This window comes from Engystomops pustulosus, chromosome 2 (genome assembly GCF_040894005.1).
Source record: "Engystomops pustulosus chromosome 2, aEngPut4.maternal, whole genome shotgun sequence".
NCBI classification, from domain to species: domain Eukaryota; kingdom Metazoa; phylum Chordata; class Amphibia; order Anura; family Leptodactylidae; genus Engystomops; species Engystomops pustulosus.
Genome location: NC_092412.1, coordinates 215903661 through 215916978, shown reverse-complemented (window position 1 = coordinate 215916978; position 13318 = coordinate 215903661). Strand labels below are relative to the sequence as shown.

Here is a 13318-nt window from a genome sequence, read left to right as displayed (position 1 = left end):
AGATAAGCGGAATCCAAAATGTATTCTAAGGTCTTTATTTTTAATAGCGAACAAAGCGTTTCAAGGACAAATTGTTCTCTTCATCAGGTTCAATAACAACATACACTTGAGTGGTATATGATTATTGCTGAGAGGAGTGGGGGGTCTGACATACTCCGGCACGCAGCGGGATACCCTCCACTCCTCTCGGCAATAATCAGCATTTCTCTCTGTCGACCTCCAGTGGTGTTGCCCTTTCCATCGGCCTTTATACCACTCAAGTGTATGTTGTTATTGGACCTTTCCATTCGTCCTTGAAACGTGTCGCCCGCTATTAAAAATAAAGACCTTTAAAATACATTTTGGAGTCCACTTATCCATTCTAGCCATAGGGGCAGTGCGCTCATCCCTTCCCGTGTTTTTGCAAAAATCCTCACATTTCTGTTCATTGTACCGTCAGTCATTACTGCTGGTCACAGGGTACGCTGCAGACCATCTGGACATTCATTTGCTCATTTACATTTTTATGTGCATGATTACTATCACTCTCATTTAACGGCGCCACATAACTCTCCTTCAAAGTTGAATAGAGAAATTTTCTAGATTTTTTTTTTTTAATTATTATTATTAATTCTATTTTGTCCAGGTCACCAGAGACATCAGTTTTTCTCTACCATGGAGGAGAATAGCCCACTAAATGTCAAGAGACCGGTGTGTGGGGATCAGGTGTCCAAACCAGTGCTGGATTGTCTGATGCACATGGCACATCTCTATGGAGAACCCTTCCTAACGTACCAGTATCTGCCTTACATCAGCTACCTGGTAAGTCATGGTTTGCTTCTATTTATGTCTTGTAGATTTAGTAACTGAGGTTTTGTTCTGACACTTGCCAAAACTGAATGATCCCAGAAGGTAAAGGAACACTGCCGCCAAGGCGAATCCATTGAATAATACATAGTACAGGGCCTGAAGGGAGGAGCATGACTCATTTTCATTGTATTCCTAGCACCTTGCTAGACCCTAGGGTCATGCTCCTTCCTTCAGGCCCTGCACAAGGTATAATTCAATGAATCGGCTATGACTGGAGTGTTCCTTTAAACTCCTCAGTCTAGTTTGCTAGTGGGTGGTCATCATACAATCATAGAAACCACACACATAACCTAATTCATATGCAGATACTTCTCATAGAAGCCTGTGCTGGCTCTTAGGCCACCCATGATAATCCTTCTACTAAAGGGTTTGGCTAGAAGTTATAATTTAAGGTTAGCGGGATAGGCCATCAAAATTGAATTGTTCAGGACTGACTTCAGGGCCCTGCATGAGCAGCTTTTATACCCATCTCAAATGGAGTGTTGTCAACTAGTAGGGAGGAGACCCTAATCGGGCCCTGCTGCCTAACCTGGACCAGGACCACACCTCCAGAAACTCCCTCAATCGGTCATGGCATTGATTGCAGGCTTTACTGGCACTGGGCTTGAGCCAGACGTTGGGGTCTGCACCTCCACAGCTACGAGTTATCCGTACTGGGCAGGCCTTACATATAGACAAAACAATACAATACAGAAAAACTTCTCCCTTCTACATACTTTCTGCTAATTGTCCATCTGTCAAAATCTTTGGCCAGTCCTTCTAAATCATGTTTGTCCATGGTTATGTAATCTTGGTCCCTGAGGTGGTTCCCCGCCAGGGAGTCCCACTCCATAAAATCCATATTCCCTTAAAGAATATATGAACAGGGAGTAGAAATTGATATGTGTCCTACTTCATTATATTTTCCACGTAAACTTTCTGAATGCAAATTAATTTCGGTAGACATCTCCTTTTTTATTGTAACATGTTTGTTGTGTGACTGGAAATGGCATTAGCAATGTTGCCAAATCTAATCCCTTAAGGGCATTTCATTACCTAGAGCGATGTTGTCTGGATGGAATAGGCAGCACTAATGTGATACTCGGTTGTTTTACTGTATTTGTTACCTGTGACAACTGAATCCTATTGTGTTGCCTTTCGCTTAGTATTATATGAAACGGAAAAACAAATTGACTTTCAAAGTGCTGACACTTAAAATTAAAAAAAAACTAATAAAACTGTGCAAGAAAAGGAAATCCTATTCTCTGGTTCTAGATTGTAGAATGTGGTAAGTCAGCGTGATGTCAGTGATATGAGATGCACTTTTCTCATTGGTTTGTTAGTTTTCTCTGTAACACGCTGTCCCATCATTAAATGATGATGCTGTCGGAACAACACCATGTTGTGAATTTGTTATTGAGGCTTCAGGAGGTGTAAAAGAAGGGCACATAATAAAATAAATGTACTTTTAAAATGTTTAAAATGAGAAACCGAAGCAAGAAAAAAATAAGTCTCTCAGAAGAATAGCCATGTCCCTCAGATCTTTTTAACTTTAGTTGTAAGAACTGTCTGAAGCAGGAGCCTCTATAAGGATTAAAAAATTTGTGTCAATGCAGCCGTGCAGCGACTACCAAAGGTCGCACTAACTGTGGCTAACGCCGCTTACACCAAACGTCCAGACTGCGGCTAACGCACACTATTTCCCCTTTACTGTGCCCAGACTGCGGCAGACGCCGCTGAGCCCCGGTGGCCAGACTGCAGACTGTGGCTAACGCACAGTGTCACCCCCCCCCCCCCTTCCCTCATATGACCAGCCTGCGGTAGACATGGCTGAGCCCCACTGACCAGACTGTGGCTAACGCACAGTGTCACCCCCCCCCCCCCTTCCCTCATATGACCAGCCTGCGGTAGACATGGCTGAGCCCCACTGACCAGACTGCGGCTAACGCGCACTCCCCTCTCGCTCCCCCATATGACCAGACTGTGGTAGAAGCGGCTGAGCCCCACTGACCAGACTGCAGCTGACACTGCTAATCCATGATGGTTGCTTTGTAAAACGCTTTTTAAAAAAATAAATTTTATTACCTTTTTTTTTTTTTTGGTGTGTGTGTTAATTTTTTACGTGTTCTTAGATGCTCTTTATGCAGTTCACATATAACAGTGATCCCATAGAAGCACTGTTATCAGTGCTCCAGTCACATGACCTTCCAGCCGAGGGATTATGGGAGAAAACTTCCAGGCCGATTTAAACACCTGCATATACAACAGTCACTGACGTTTGTATAAGCGTTAACGCAATCTCTGGGAGAGGGGATGTCATCTGCTACCACCTCAGCACCGGCCAGACATTCAGTCCCATGTAACATACACCTCATGCCACCTCCGCACCCGCCAGACATATAGTCCCATGTAACATACATGTCTTCCCTGACTCCTGTCAAGCCTCCTTACTTCCATACACATGTATACACACAGTCCCGCTACCGGCTCTACTTGCAGGCAGCCATTACAGCTCTACTTCCTGCACTGTGGGGAGACTGTAGAAAGCCACACCCCTTTTCCAGAGGTCCCGCCCCCTCCCGTGGGGGGGGCTCAGGAGCACCAGCGTATGTTAAATCTGTTTTGACAACATCCAAGCAGGTCCTTCCTCATTTTCTCTTTTCTACTAAAACCAAGACACATATACACAAAATAAGTTTTTTCTTTGTGTCCTGGGAGCTCAGAACTTTAGGAGAGGATATAAACACAACTGGCCATGTCTGTATTAGGACAAAGGATTATTGAGCCTCAGCCCTTATACCAAGTCCTGTATATCCTCCCTGGCCAAAAATACAGCATATCAGCAAGATATTGACCCCTTGTTGTGCCAGGATCAGGCAAGCATATGCTGTTTTTTGGATAGACAGTGACAGAATCTTTATTACCTGATCAGTTTTATTAGTGAATTCTAGGTAAAATTTTCAATGTAAAAGGTTTCAAAATCCACAATCCTATTGTACTGTATTTCATATCTACACATTCAGGTGGCCCCCAGCAGTGGGTGCAGACTGAACAGCCGGAAAGAAGCTGGACTCCTCGCTGCCGTCACCCTGACTCAGAAGATCATCATCTACCTTTCCGATACCACCCTCATGGATATTTTACCCAAAATCAATCAAGATGTGCTGCTACCAGTGTTGAGTTTTCTGACTTCTACTACTATTGGGTAATGCATGTTTTACTAAACAAAATGAATGTGTTTCTAGCATTGATATCTGATAGTTTGTGTATTAATAGCATTAAATGTATTTGTGTATGTAAAATAATGTTATACACTGTGGGGGGAGGGTGGGGGGCTTCACTAAGGACACTAAGGAAAACAAGTCTGCAGAAGCAGTATAACGTCCAGGGATCCCCACACCACGGGATCACATCAGGCACTGATCACAATCAAATTTACATTCCAGTGCAAGTTATAAAAGTGATCACCGTTCTTTGTAAACAAGAATAGTTTGCAGGAAAAAAATCTACTTCTTCTTGAAGTGTAACTGAACTTTTGACAAAATTTTCAAAATGAATAGTGGAGATGATAATAGTAAACTTTGTGATATACTGTGTCCTTCTTTTTCCCCTGCCTTTCTTTCTGTATAAAGCAGTTTGTGTAAATCAGTTTTCCGCCCTGTATTAATTGACGTCTGAGAGATAAAGGAACCCAATAAAGTGTCTAATGACTTAATTCTTTACAGACAGTTCCTGGATAGTCTAACCTAATGCGAGAGCTCAATTATTAAGTAGTTTCACATTGGTGGGGGTTTTTTTTCACATCAGTGATTTTTCACTGAACACATTTTGGCCCATGGATTCGTACAGCTTTTTCACTGATGCCTTACTTACCCATTCTGTTCAATGGGCTTTTTCACTCTTCTTTTTTCCACTTTTTTTCACTGTTGTCAGTGAACACAAAAAGAACAGGTTCTAAACAGATTATTTACCATTTTTTTTTCCCAGCCCGTTTAAAAAGAAATAGGTCAGTAAGGCATCACTAAAATCACTGAAGCCAGGAAGAGAAAACCAATCTGTATAAGCGCATAAGCCAAAAAGGGTTCAATGAAAAATCACTGATGTGAAAAAAAGCCAATGTAAAACCACCCTGATATTGTCTAGTTATCTGTCTGAAGTGGACAGACCTCAGGAAGCTTTCAGTTAACACTGTTCACTACAGGAGAAAGAAGTAGAACAAAGGTACTGAGAAGCTGTTTTCTTAAATATATTACAAAGTTTAATATACCTTGCTCTATTCATTTCTAAAATAGGTTTTATTAGTTAAGCTTTAACCCCTTGTACAGAATTTATACTCACCAAATCCATGACAAAATGCAGATTTCACTTGATGAAGGGTGAAATCCATGGTCACATTCCCCACGATTCGTGTATTCCATGGATTTCTTCAGCTACATGCTTGTGGGTTTTTCAGAGATCGATCTTTTTTTTTTTTTTAGACCTTTCCATATTTATGCAAATTAGGTATTTGGTTTAACAGGGCTGTAGTTGTAACTGGCTGTAGTGTAAGAAATGGGGGTGCACCGGTTTATTAACGTAAATATAGAACCACAACAATGTCAACTTGCTACAATAGAGGACAATTCAAAAATATTTTTTACTCCATTTAGAGGTTATGAAAATGAACCCTTATTCCGGGGACGTCACATAACAAAGGTTGATCTAGCTCTACACTGCTATACAACCAAAAAAGGGAAATAATATTTTGCAACAGTAGTCCTTGCGATCTTTTGTAGTCATATGTCATAGTCGCACATAACCACAGACTGCAAGCTCTGAGGAAGTGCATAGATAGAAATATCGGAGCCCCGCAGTGTATGGGGTGTAAGCTATAACCAGACACACTTGGAAGCAGAGTGGTTTTATAGATAAAAACTTTGCGCTGTTTATCTAAAAGTCAAGTAACGTCAATTACTTGTTGATGTGATCGATATTATGTGTGCTTTTCCTGGTATTGCTCCTGCTATAAATGTCCTAAGGAAATTCCGAGTAATCTCTGTTTTTTAGTATAAACGAAATATTGGTAAATTTGCTTAACATGATAAATGCTGTTTCCTAGATGAAAAGTGCATTTTTATTATATTATTATTGGTAATAGGAATGCAGGTTCCCTTCCACATTACATCCAGCGTAGTATAATGAGTAAAGTATGCGGTACCTCTTATGTATCCACCTTAATGTGAATTAATGCGGTCTTAAAGAGGGTTTCTAGATGCCTAAAATGTGTTTAAACCTCTATTCCATAGGTGATTCTTATCTGCTGTCTAATATCTAATAATAATGACTCCATCAAAGCGGTAATGGAAGTCTGAGGTAGTCTGAAATGAACCCTGTGCTTTACACTGTAGCCTTGTGTGTACAGATTATTTGCTGAGCTTAACTAGCAAGTTGCAGGGTAAATCCTTTTATCATAAACTGGATCATCCCCACAAAATGCAAAGATAAATTTAGTTGAACAATTAGCCATCAAAGCTTTATGTGTGTTGTTAGTAGCAGCAGAGCTGGGAAAATGCATTTATATTTTAGGATTGTAGCTGTACTTGAAGCTTTATGTGTGTTGTTAGTAGCAGAAGAAATCTATTATATTGTAGCTGTACTTGAAGCACTGTGGTGCACATTCCCTCAATGCTACTGTTAGTCAGTGCAAATTCAGGCTTCTGTTTGGATACTACAGTAGTTAGACTCATTTTACAAGAACAGATTTCTCAAGTCCTGTATATCTGTGCTATATGAATCTGTATATATGGGACGTTTTCCATCCGTATGTGCACGACTAGTGGCTGGCTGACAGAATGCACCCCTCACTGGTTCTGGGCTCCATGGATACTACACATGTATACAGGAGCATACGGTGCATATGTAACACGTATTTTAAACATTCCCATAGACTTCTATGGGACATACGGAACGAAAATACTGGAGAAAATAGGACATGTTCTATATGTTTTTACAGTACGTTGGACAATGTGGCCATGTAAATGGATGGCTGTATTGCCCAATGAAATGGATGTGGCCGTATGTCACCCCTATAAAAACAGTACATTACCGGTAGGTTACAGCCATTTTCCATACATTTGGGCGAAAGGGGCCTTCGGTGTAGGGGTCTTTGCTGTGAAGAGATCTCACACACCAGTACACCACGGTTCTGCAAGCCCAGTTACAATCCTGGAATATAAATACATTATTCACAGCCCTGCTTATACCAACAACAACACACACAAATGTATGGATACACAGATCCCGAGGGCAGTTTTGTATGATCATAACTGCTGATAGATTCCCTTTAACAATACAGAAATCTATATTACGGTGTATGTATGTATTTGTGTGTAGAGGTCACATTTACAATCTCAAAATTTTCCACAGACGCCTCCTGTGACTCAGGAAATGTTATATCCATATTTTGGAAATTTTCACCCTGCGCTTTTCAAAATAGGCTTAGTAACTTCGGAATAGTCATCGTAAAACTATAGAAGCAGCTGACTGCTTTAGCAGTTAGTCTAGATGGCAAGCAACCACATCTCTTCTGGGCATAAATATGAGCTGATTGGCTGCTATAGGAAACAAAAGACATTCTTAGTTTAAGACAGCTTATGTGTGAGATAATATGATTTTGATTGTGACTCTAAGCCATCGACATCCGTAGCTGCAGTTTTATATCTGCTGTTAGATGATCTCTGATACTCCAGTCACATCCAGAGATGTAATGTTCTATCTACTGTGATATCATCTCAGATGACTGCGGCTCTGGGTTTGACTGGAGTTTCAGTCTGCCGTTATATCATCTTTGATACTTCAGTCACATCCAGGCCTACACTGTAAGAGGTGAGAAGATGACAGTGACCATTTATTCTAAATTTGATCATTTATGAAAATAATACCATAACTACAGTTTGGACTGACACAGGGGGAGAGGGGAAGCTATCATCACCTATGGGTGTCAGACACAGAGATGGTGTGTCTACTGAGCAGTCTAGAGATGTTATGCGGTGGTTCATTAAGTATCGGGACCATTTATCGTATAAACAAGACTCTTAAACCTTCACAGGCTTGAATAAATATTGGTAGAATATGAAGCTTTGATCAGGGGCAGATACTTGACTACAATTGGGTTTTAATTTCCTCTTCCTGAATAGAGAGTGTACACAGAGATGTTTCTTTTATCCTCAAGGTCATTCTGCTTTCATTCAGGAACGTAATGTGCTGTATTTGCTGTGTCAATAATGTCATATTTCTAATGTGCAATGTACATAGTAACGCTGCATGAAATGCGGGAAGGAGACTCCTCTTTGTAGTACTTTCCCTCTTATCTTCTATCTTTGTTGATTTCTATCAGCATCAGGTTTTGCCAGCAGTGCAGGTTCATTTTATGCAGAATTTAGGACTCTATGGAGATGTTACACAGGAGCAGAGGGTGCACTCCTCTTTCCGATTTTGAGATTTTGAGGAGTATATCTAGCCGAGGAGGAGCATCATATTGTCAGTTATACTAATAAGTGACAATATGTGATCTTTAGACCCAGACTTGCAGAGAGGGTGCACATGGCTATTAGGGTGCGTTCACATGGGGCATTTTGTAAACAAAATGTTAACAGCTGTGTGATCAGGCAAATCTCCTCTTCTCAGCTGTTCTGATGCATTTGAAAAGACATGCATTACTGCCATGTGTGACCGCACCGTCATATATCCTGATGATATCACTGGATCCCCCAGGATTGGTGTGCACAGCGCTGTGACAGAAGACCGATTATATCAGCCCCTGTCACAGTAGAGGATCGGGCTGTCAGTGTGACAGCCCGAACCTGCCCATGACACAAGACAAGGGTGTTTCCAGACTATTCGGTTTACAGAGAGGGCTTGAAAAAAGTGTGCCCCCCCCCCTTCCCAACACATACTGCTTACTCACGCCTCATCTGCTACAAAACCTCCTCACGCATGCAAAGACTGCAGGAATAAGACCTGCCATCTTTGCATCCCGCGCAGTCACTTATCATGGACAACGGCTAAGTGAGTGACACCCCTCTGATGTCAGATGGGCCACAAACAATGGGACACAGGCATTTGTGTTTGGCCAGCAAAATGCACCCGTGTTCATGTGGCCTCATACTGTACACAGATAAACACATGCAAATATATACAACCCACTGAAACTGTATACACAAACAAATGCACTTCTTATGACACACTGATGATGCACACACATAAACACATGCAATATATATGAAACCCTAACATGGCACACAGATAAACACACAAACATACAGTACAATACATATGATCCACACTTACAGCCTGTGGTGGAGACAGAAATTATCTAAGTGGATCCCATGTTGCCCAGGATATTAGTGACATGGGTGTGTACAGAGGAGGCTGCACAGGAAGTGTCTGCTTTCTGAGCTGTATCCCGGCAGACATGAGCTGGAGCCCCTCCCCTATCCGGACACCGTTGGCGGCTGCAGGAGAGGGAGAGGCACAGTGCCAGCAGCGTGTATGGCTCCCGGGCAGACTTGGTGTTTTGTAGTCATGTAATAGGAGCATCATTGGTGTGTACACAATTACTGGGCACTGGTCACATGACCTTCCATCGAGGCTGCAAGCTGCAGCATTGAAGTGTCTGCAGCGCGTCCAGGACCGAGGGAAGCAGGAGTAAATTCGCCTGTACATGCGTCAGACACTTGTACAGGCGTTAACTCGATCTCTGCACAGGAGAATCAGTATTTGGAAAGCTACAGCAACATGAACCTGGCAGCATTCCAGTTGCGCCACCTTGCTACTTTGTTGTCTTAACCAAATGTTACTTTCTTTATATGCTGCCAAAATGTTTCCTTTCTTGTATTACCATGTAACCAACGAGATGGTGGTTTTGGTAGAATTCCTGCTGAACTTTTGTAATACAGAATATTATAACTTTAAAGAGAACCCGTCATGCAAAATAACCCCCCTAAACTAAATATATTTTCATAAACTGCTATTAGAGAGCATTGTCTCTATCCCTTCATTGTCCCTCTACATGCCTGTAACCCTAAGCAATGAGGTCCTAAAGCTGTATGCAAATGATCTGTGAAATGTCCAATGAGTCATTAGCATATTCAAGCTGTCCACCTTATTCATGAGTGGGAGGTACAGCCACACCCCCAGTGCATGACTGACAGCCTGTATAATGATGTGAGGCTGTATAATGATGTGCTTCCTGGTGCTGGTGGCCACACCCCCAGTGCATGACTGACAGCCTGTATAATGATGTGAGGCTGTATAATGATGTGCTTCCTGGTGCTGGTGGCCACACCCCCTGCAGCCTGTGTGTGCATGTGTGTGTGTGTGTATAGGAGAGATACAGCAGCTCCAGGCTGCAGCCATGTTATAGCAGAACATGTCAGATTCATGTGTAGCTGATGTCTGTGTCTCTCACCTGTATATTAGGAGGATGCAGCATGTCAGCAGATGCAGCACACACTAGCAATGCTTTACTATACATTACACACAGACATGAGCAGGGGGAGGAGAGGGGAGGGGTAACAGGGGTGACATCACTGCCTCTGACCATGTGACCAGCCTCATTTACATGATAAAGAATAGATGATTTTACAATGAATAATGTATGAAATAACTAGATAAAGGCTGGGATGGGATCCTTGTGAGCTGCTCCAACAGGTAGTAGTGACAGGACTAGTGACACAGACCTGATGACAGGTTTCCTTTAAGAGTTCTAATGGTTAATACCCAACATTTCCATACACATATCTATGGATATGACATTTTTAAGTTGTAACTATAGTTGGAGGTTGATCTGTATAAATTGTTTTCTTTTATAGGTTTCCCAGTGGTCCCCAGGCCCGTGTGGCTCTTTGCGTGAAATGTAGCAGCCTCATCTCCCTCATCTGTCTTAGGATCGGAAGAGAGATGGTCCAGCAACATCTTAGTGATGCCCTCCGAATCTTTTTCAGTAACTTTACTGTACTGCAGGACATCCATAAGCAGGTATAACCCATCAACTCCATGAGTAGCACTCTCAGAACCTAATATAGCAAAATAATTAATTAATTTCCAAAAAAATTGTCACATCCTAATTCACAAGCCAAATAAAGAACATTATACAGTCATAGGCCTTCAGAGCAAAACTAATGGTAAAACGGCAGGCTTATGTCCATCACATAAGAGTTTTAAGGCTATGATCACACAATGTTTCATTAAAGGGACACTCCTATTTTACCCCATGAAACTAGCGGCCCCCTCAGGGTTATACCCTCTTTTATGTAGCTTTTTGTCCGTTTTACCTCTAAAGTATTCGTTCAGAAGCCCTATTTGTAGTCTATCTGCCTATGCCAATGGCAACCAATCACAGCTCAGCTTTCATTTTCCAACACCTGTTTGTAGAAATTACAGTTGATTGGTTTCCATAGACAAGTAGAACAGTTTTACCTCAGACAGTTCTGATAAATCTCTCCCAATTAGCATCTTTCAGATTGTGGTCATGTGATGTACAAAACCAGATATACAGGCAGCTAAAGACATAGCTGTAAATGTGAGCAGAGGATAAAATCCAATTCTGGGCTTTTTTTCTTTGTAATTTAAAGCTTTATTAAGCACCAAAAGAAAGCACATGAACAAAACCTGTCAAAACAATGTGCAAAACATAGACCAATGTTCTACAAGGTAATACAGAAGGAAATGAGGTGAGGTGAGCTCAGATATGACTCAAAATTAGTCATGGGATATGCTACAGCAAGCAGCACAATCTAATATGAAACAATGAGAATAGTTATCAGTATAACCCCGTATAAGACTTTGTGTATCATGTAAGGACTATATGGGAATTATACAAGTTCTAGAATTACAGTTATTGTGACACCATAAAAGTATGTTTTTAGGTACTACAGATGCCCCTATCTCTGGTTCTAAAGTTACCCTCTCCCTTCAGCCTCTAAACTTGATTCATCTCAGGAAAATATGACTTTAAAAAAAATAAATAAATAAATGTGTGCGATTTCACATAAAAGGGAATTCTAGAAATGAAATTTCATACCCTAGCTAATGGTGTGAAATCTAAGAAGAGTCATATTTGCCTGAGATGAGTCATTTTAAGGGGCTGCAGGGTGTCACGTTAGATGCCCATATCTTGGGCTCTATAGTACCTAGAATCATGCTTTTGCTATCAAATTGAATGTGAAAATGAGCAATATAAGGCCAAGGGAGAGGCGTCACATCAGACCCTGTTATCTATGGTTTTATAGTACTTAGAATCCCAGTTTTGGTATCTATTTGAAGATCTGAATCTGACAGATTACATCAGATTGATAGTTCTGTGAGTTTCCAAAATGGAATCGGAGACAGTAAAATACATAGATGGGGGTTCTAATCTTCAATTTGATACCAAAAACATCAGTCTATTTCCTCAATTTAGGCTCTAAATAAGACTCATTTCAGACAAATATGACTCTTCTTAGCTCGTTTACATATGAATTTGGATGAGATATTTTATAGGTAAACTGGTGAAATGTCACATAAAAGAGGGAATGCTAGAAAGTGGATTTTGTACACTGTGTCAGGAGGCTGCTAATTTAGGGGGGTAAAAGTTTGTGACAGATTCCCTTTAAGAGGAGACTGCAAGATCTCATAACCACAGACCTATATTAATGATTGGAAAAATGATGTAACAATTATTGACTGCTGCAGTGATTTTCATTCTTGTGTGAGCACATAGGACTGTTCCTCAGGTTTATTATATATGAGAACTGCTGTCCCTGATCACGGCTGTGGAAAAGGGATAGAAAAGTCATCTTTTGTTGGACGCACAATTCCCGTTTAATAGACGTATTATTCTCTCAGTGCTGCAGTGTGTGGGTAGATCTACCATGAGGATAACTAAACGCAGGGTTATAAAGCTTCAAGGCCAATGTATTGTGTTATCTGTCTGTTCCTATCCATTGCTAGGGACTAGTAGCGGAGGCTCAGAATTCGGTGGAGTCATCTGTACAGAGTGTCATGTGTTCTGATGGAAGAACGTTACCTGTGGATCTAACTCTGATTGAGGAGCTGGAAAAAGTGTTTAATGCAGAGATGGCATATGCAACATTCATACCATTTTCTTGTCTCATAGGTAAGTACGAGGGGCCTTTAGCCACCTCTAAACATGTTGAGGGGGATATTGAAGGTGAACCACCAGGATGAAGGATTGTAAACCAAGCACACTGACATACTGGTGTATGCCCCCTCTGACGTAATCTGCTCTTCTTTAAGCTTCCCATGCCCTTGTTTTTAAGAAAATTAGGCTTTAAACATTATGCAAATGAGCCTGGGAAGCTATAGGCTCCATTAACGTCTATGGAGCATTAAGCCCCTCAGGTTCAGTTGCATCATTTTAAAAGCCTTTAAAAAAAATGTCAGTGTGCTTGGTTTATAATACTTCATCCTGGTGGTAGATGTCCTTTAAGACTGGCATTTTGAATATTCA

The 13318-nt window shown here is 41.2% G+C and overlaps 1 protein-coding gene across 3 annotated transcripts in view; it reads left to right on the top strand.

Moving 5' to 3' along the window:
• The window catches only part of WDR81 (WD repeat domain 81), a 38927-nt gene that overhangs the window by 11739 nt on the left and 13870 nt on the right, over positions 1–13318 (top strand). For all 3 annotated transcript variants that reach the window (XM_072138120.1, XM_072138119.1, XM_072138121.1), the window contains 4 exons: positions 626–801; positions 3852–4033; positions 10680–10845; positions 12799–12964. In XM_072138120.1, coding sequence (XP_071994221.1) covers positions 626–801; positions 3852–4033; positions 10680–10845; positions 12799–12964 — 690 coding nt within the window. The remainder of the gene's footprint in view (positions 1–625; positions 802–3851; positions 4034–10679; positions 10846–12798; positions 12965–13318) is intronic.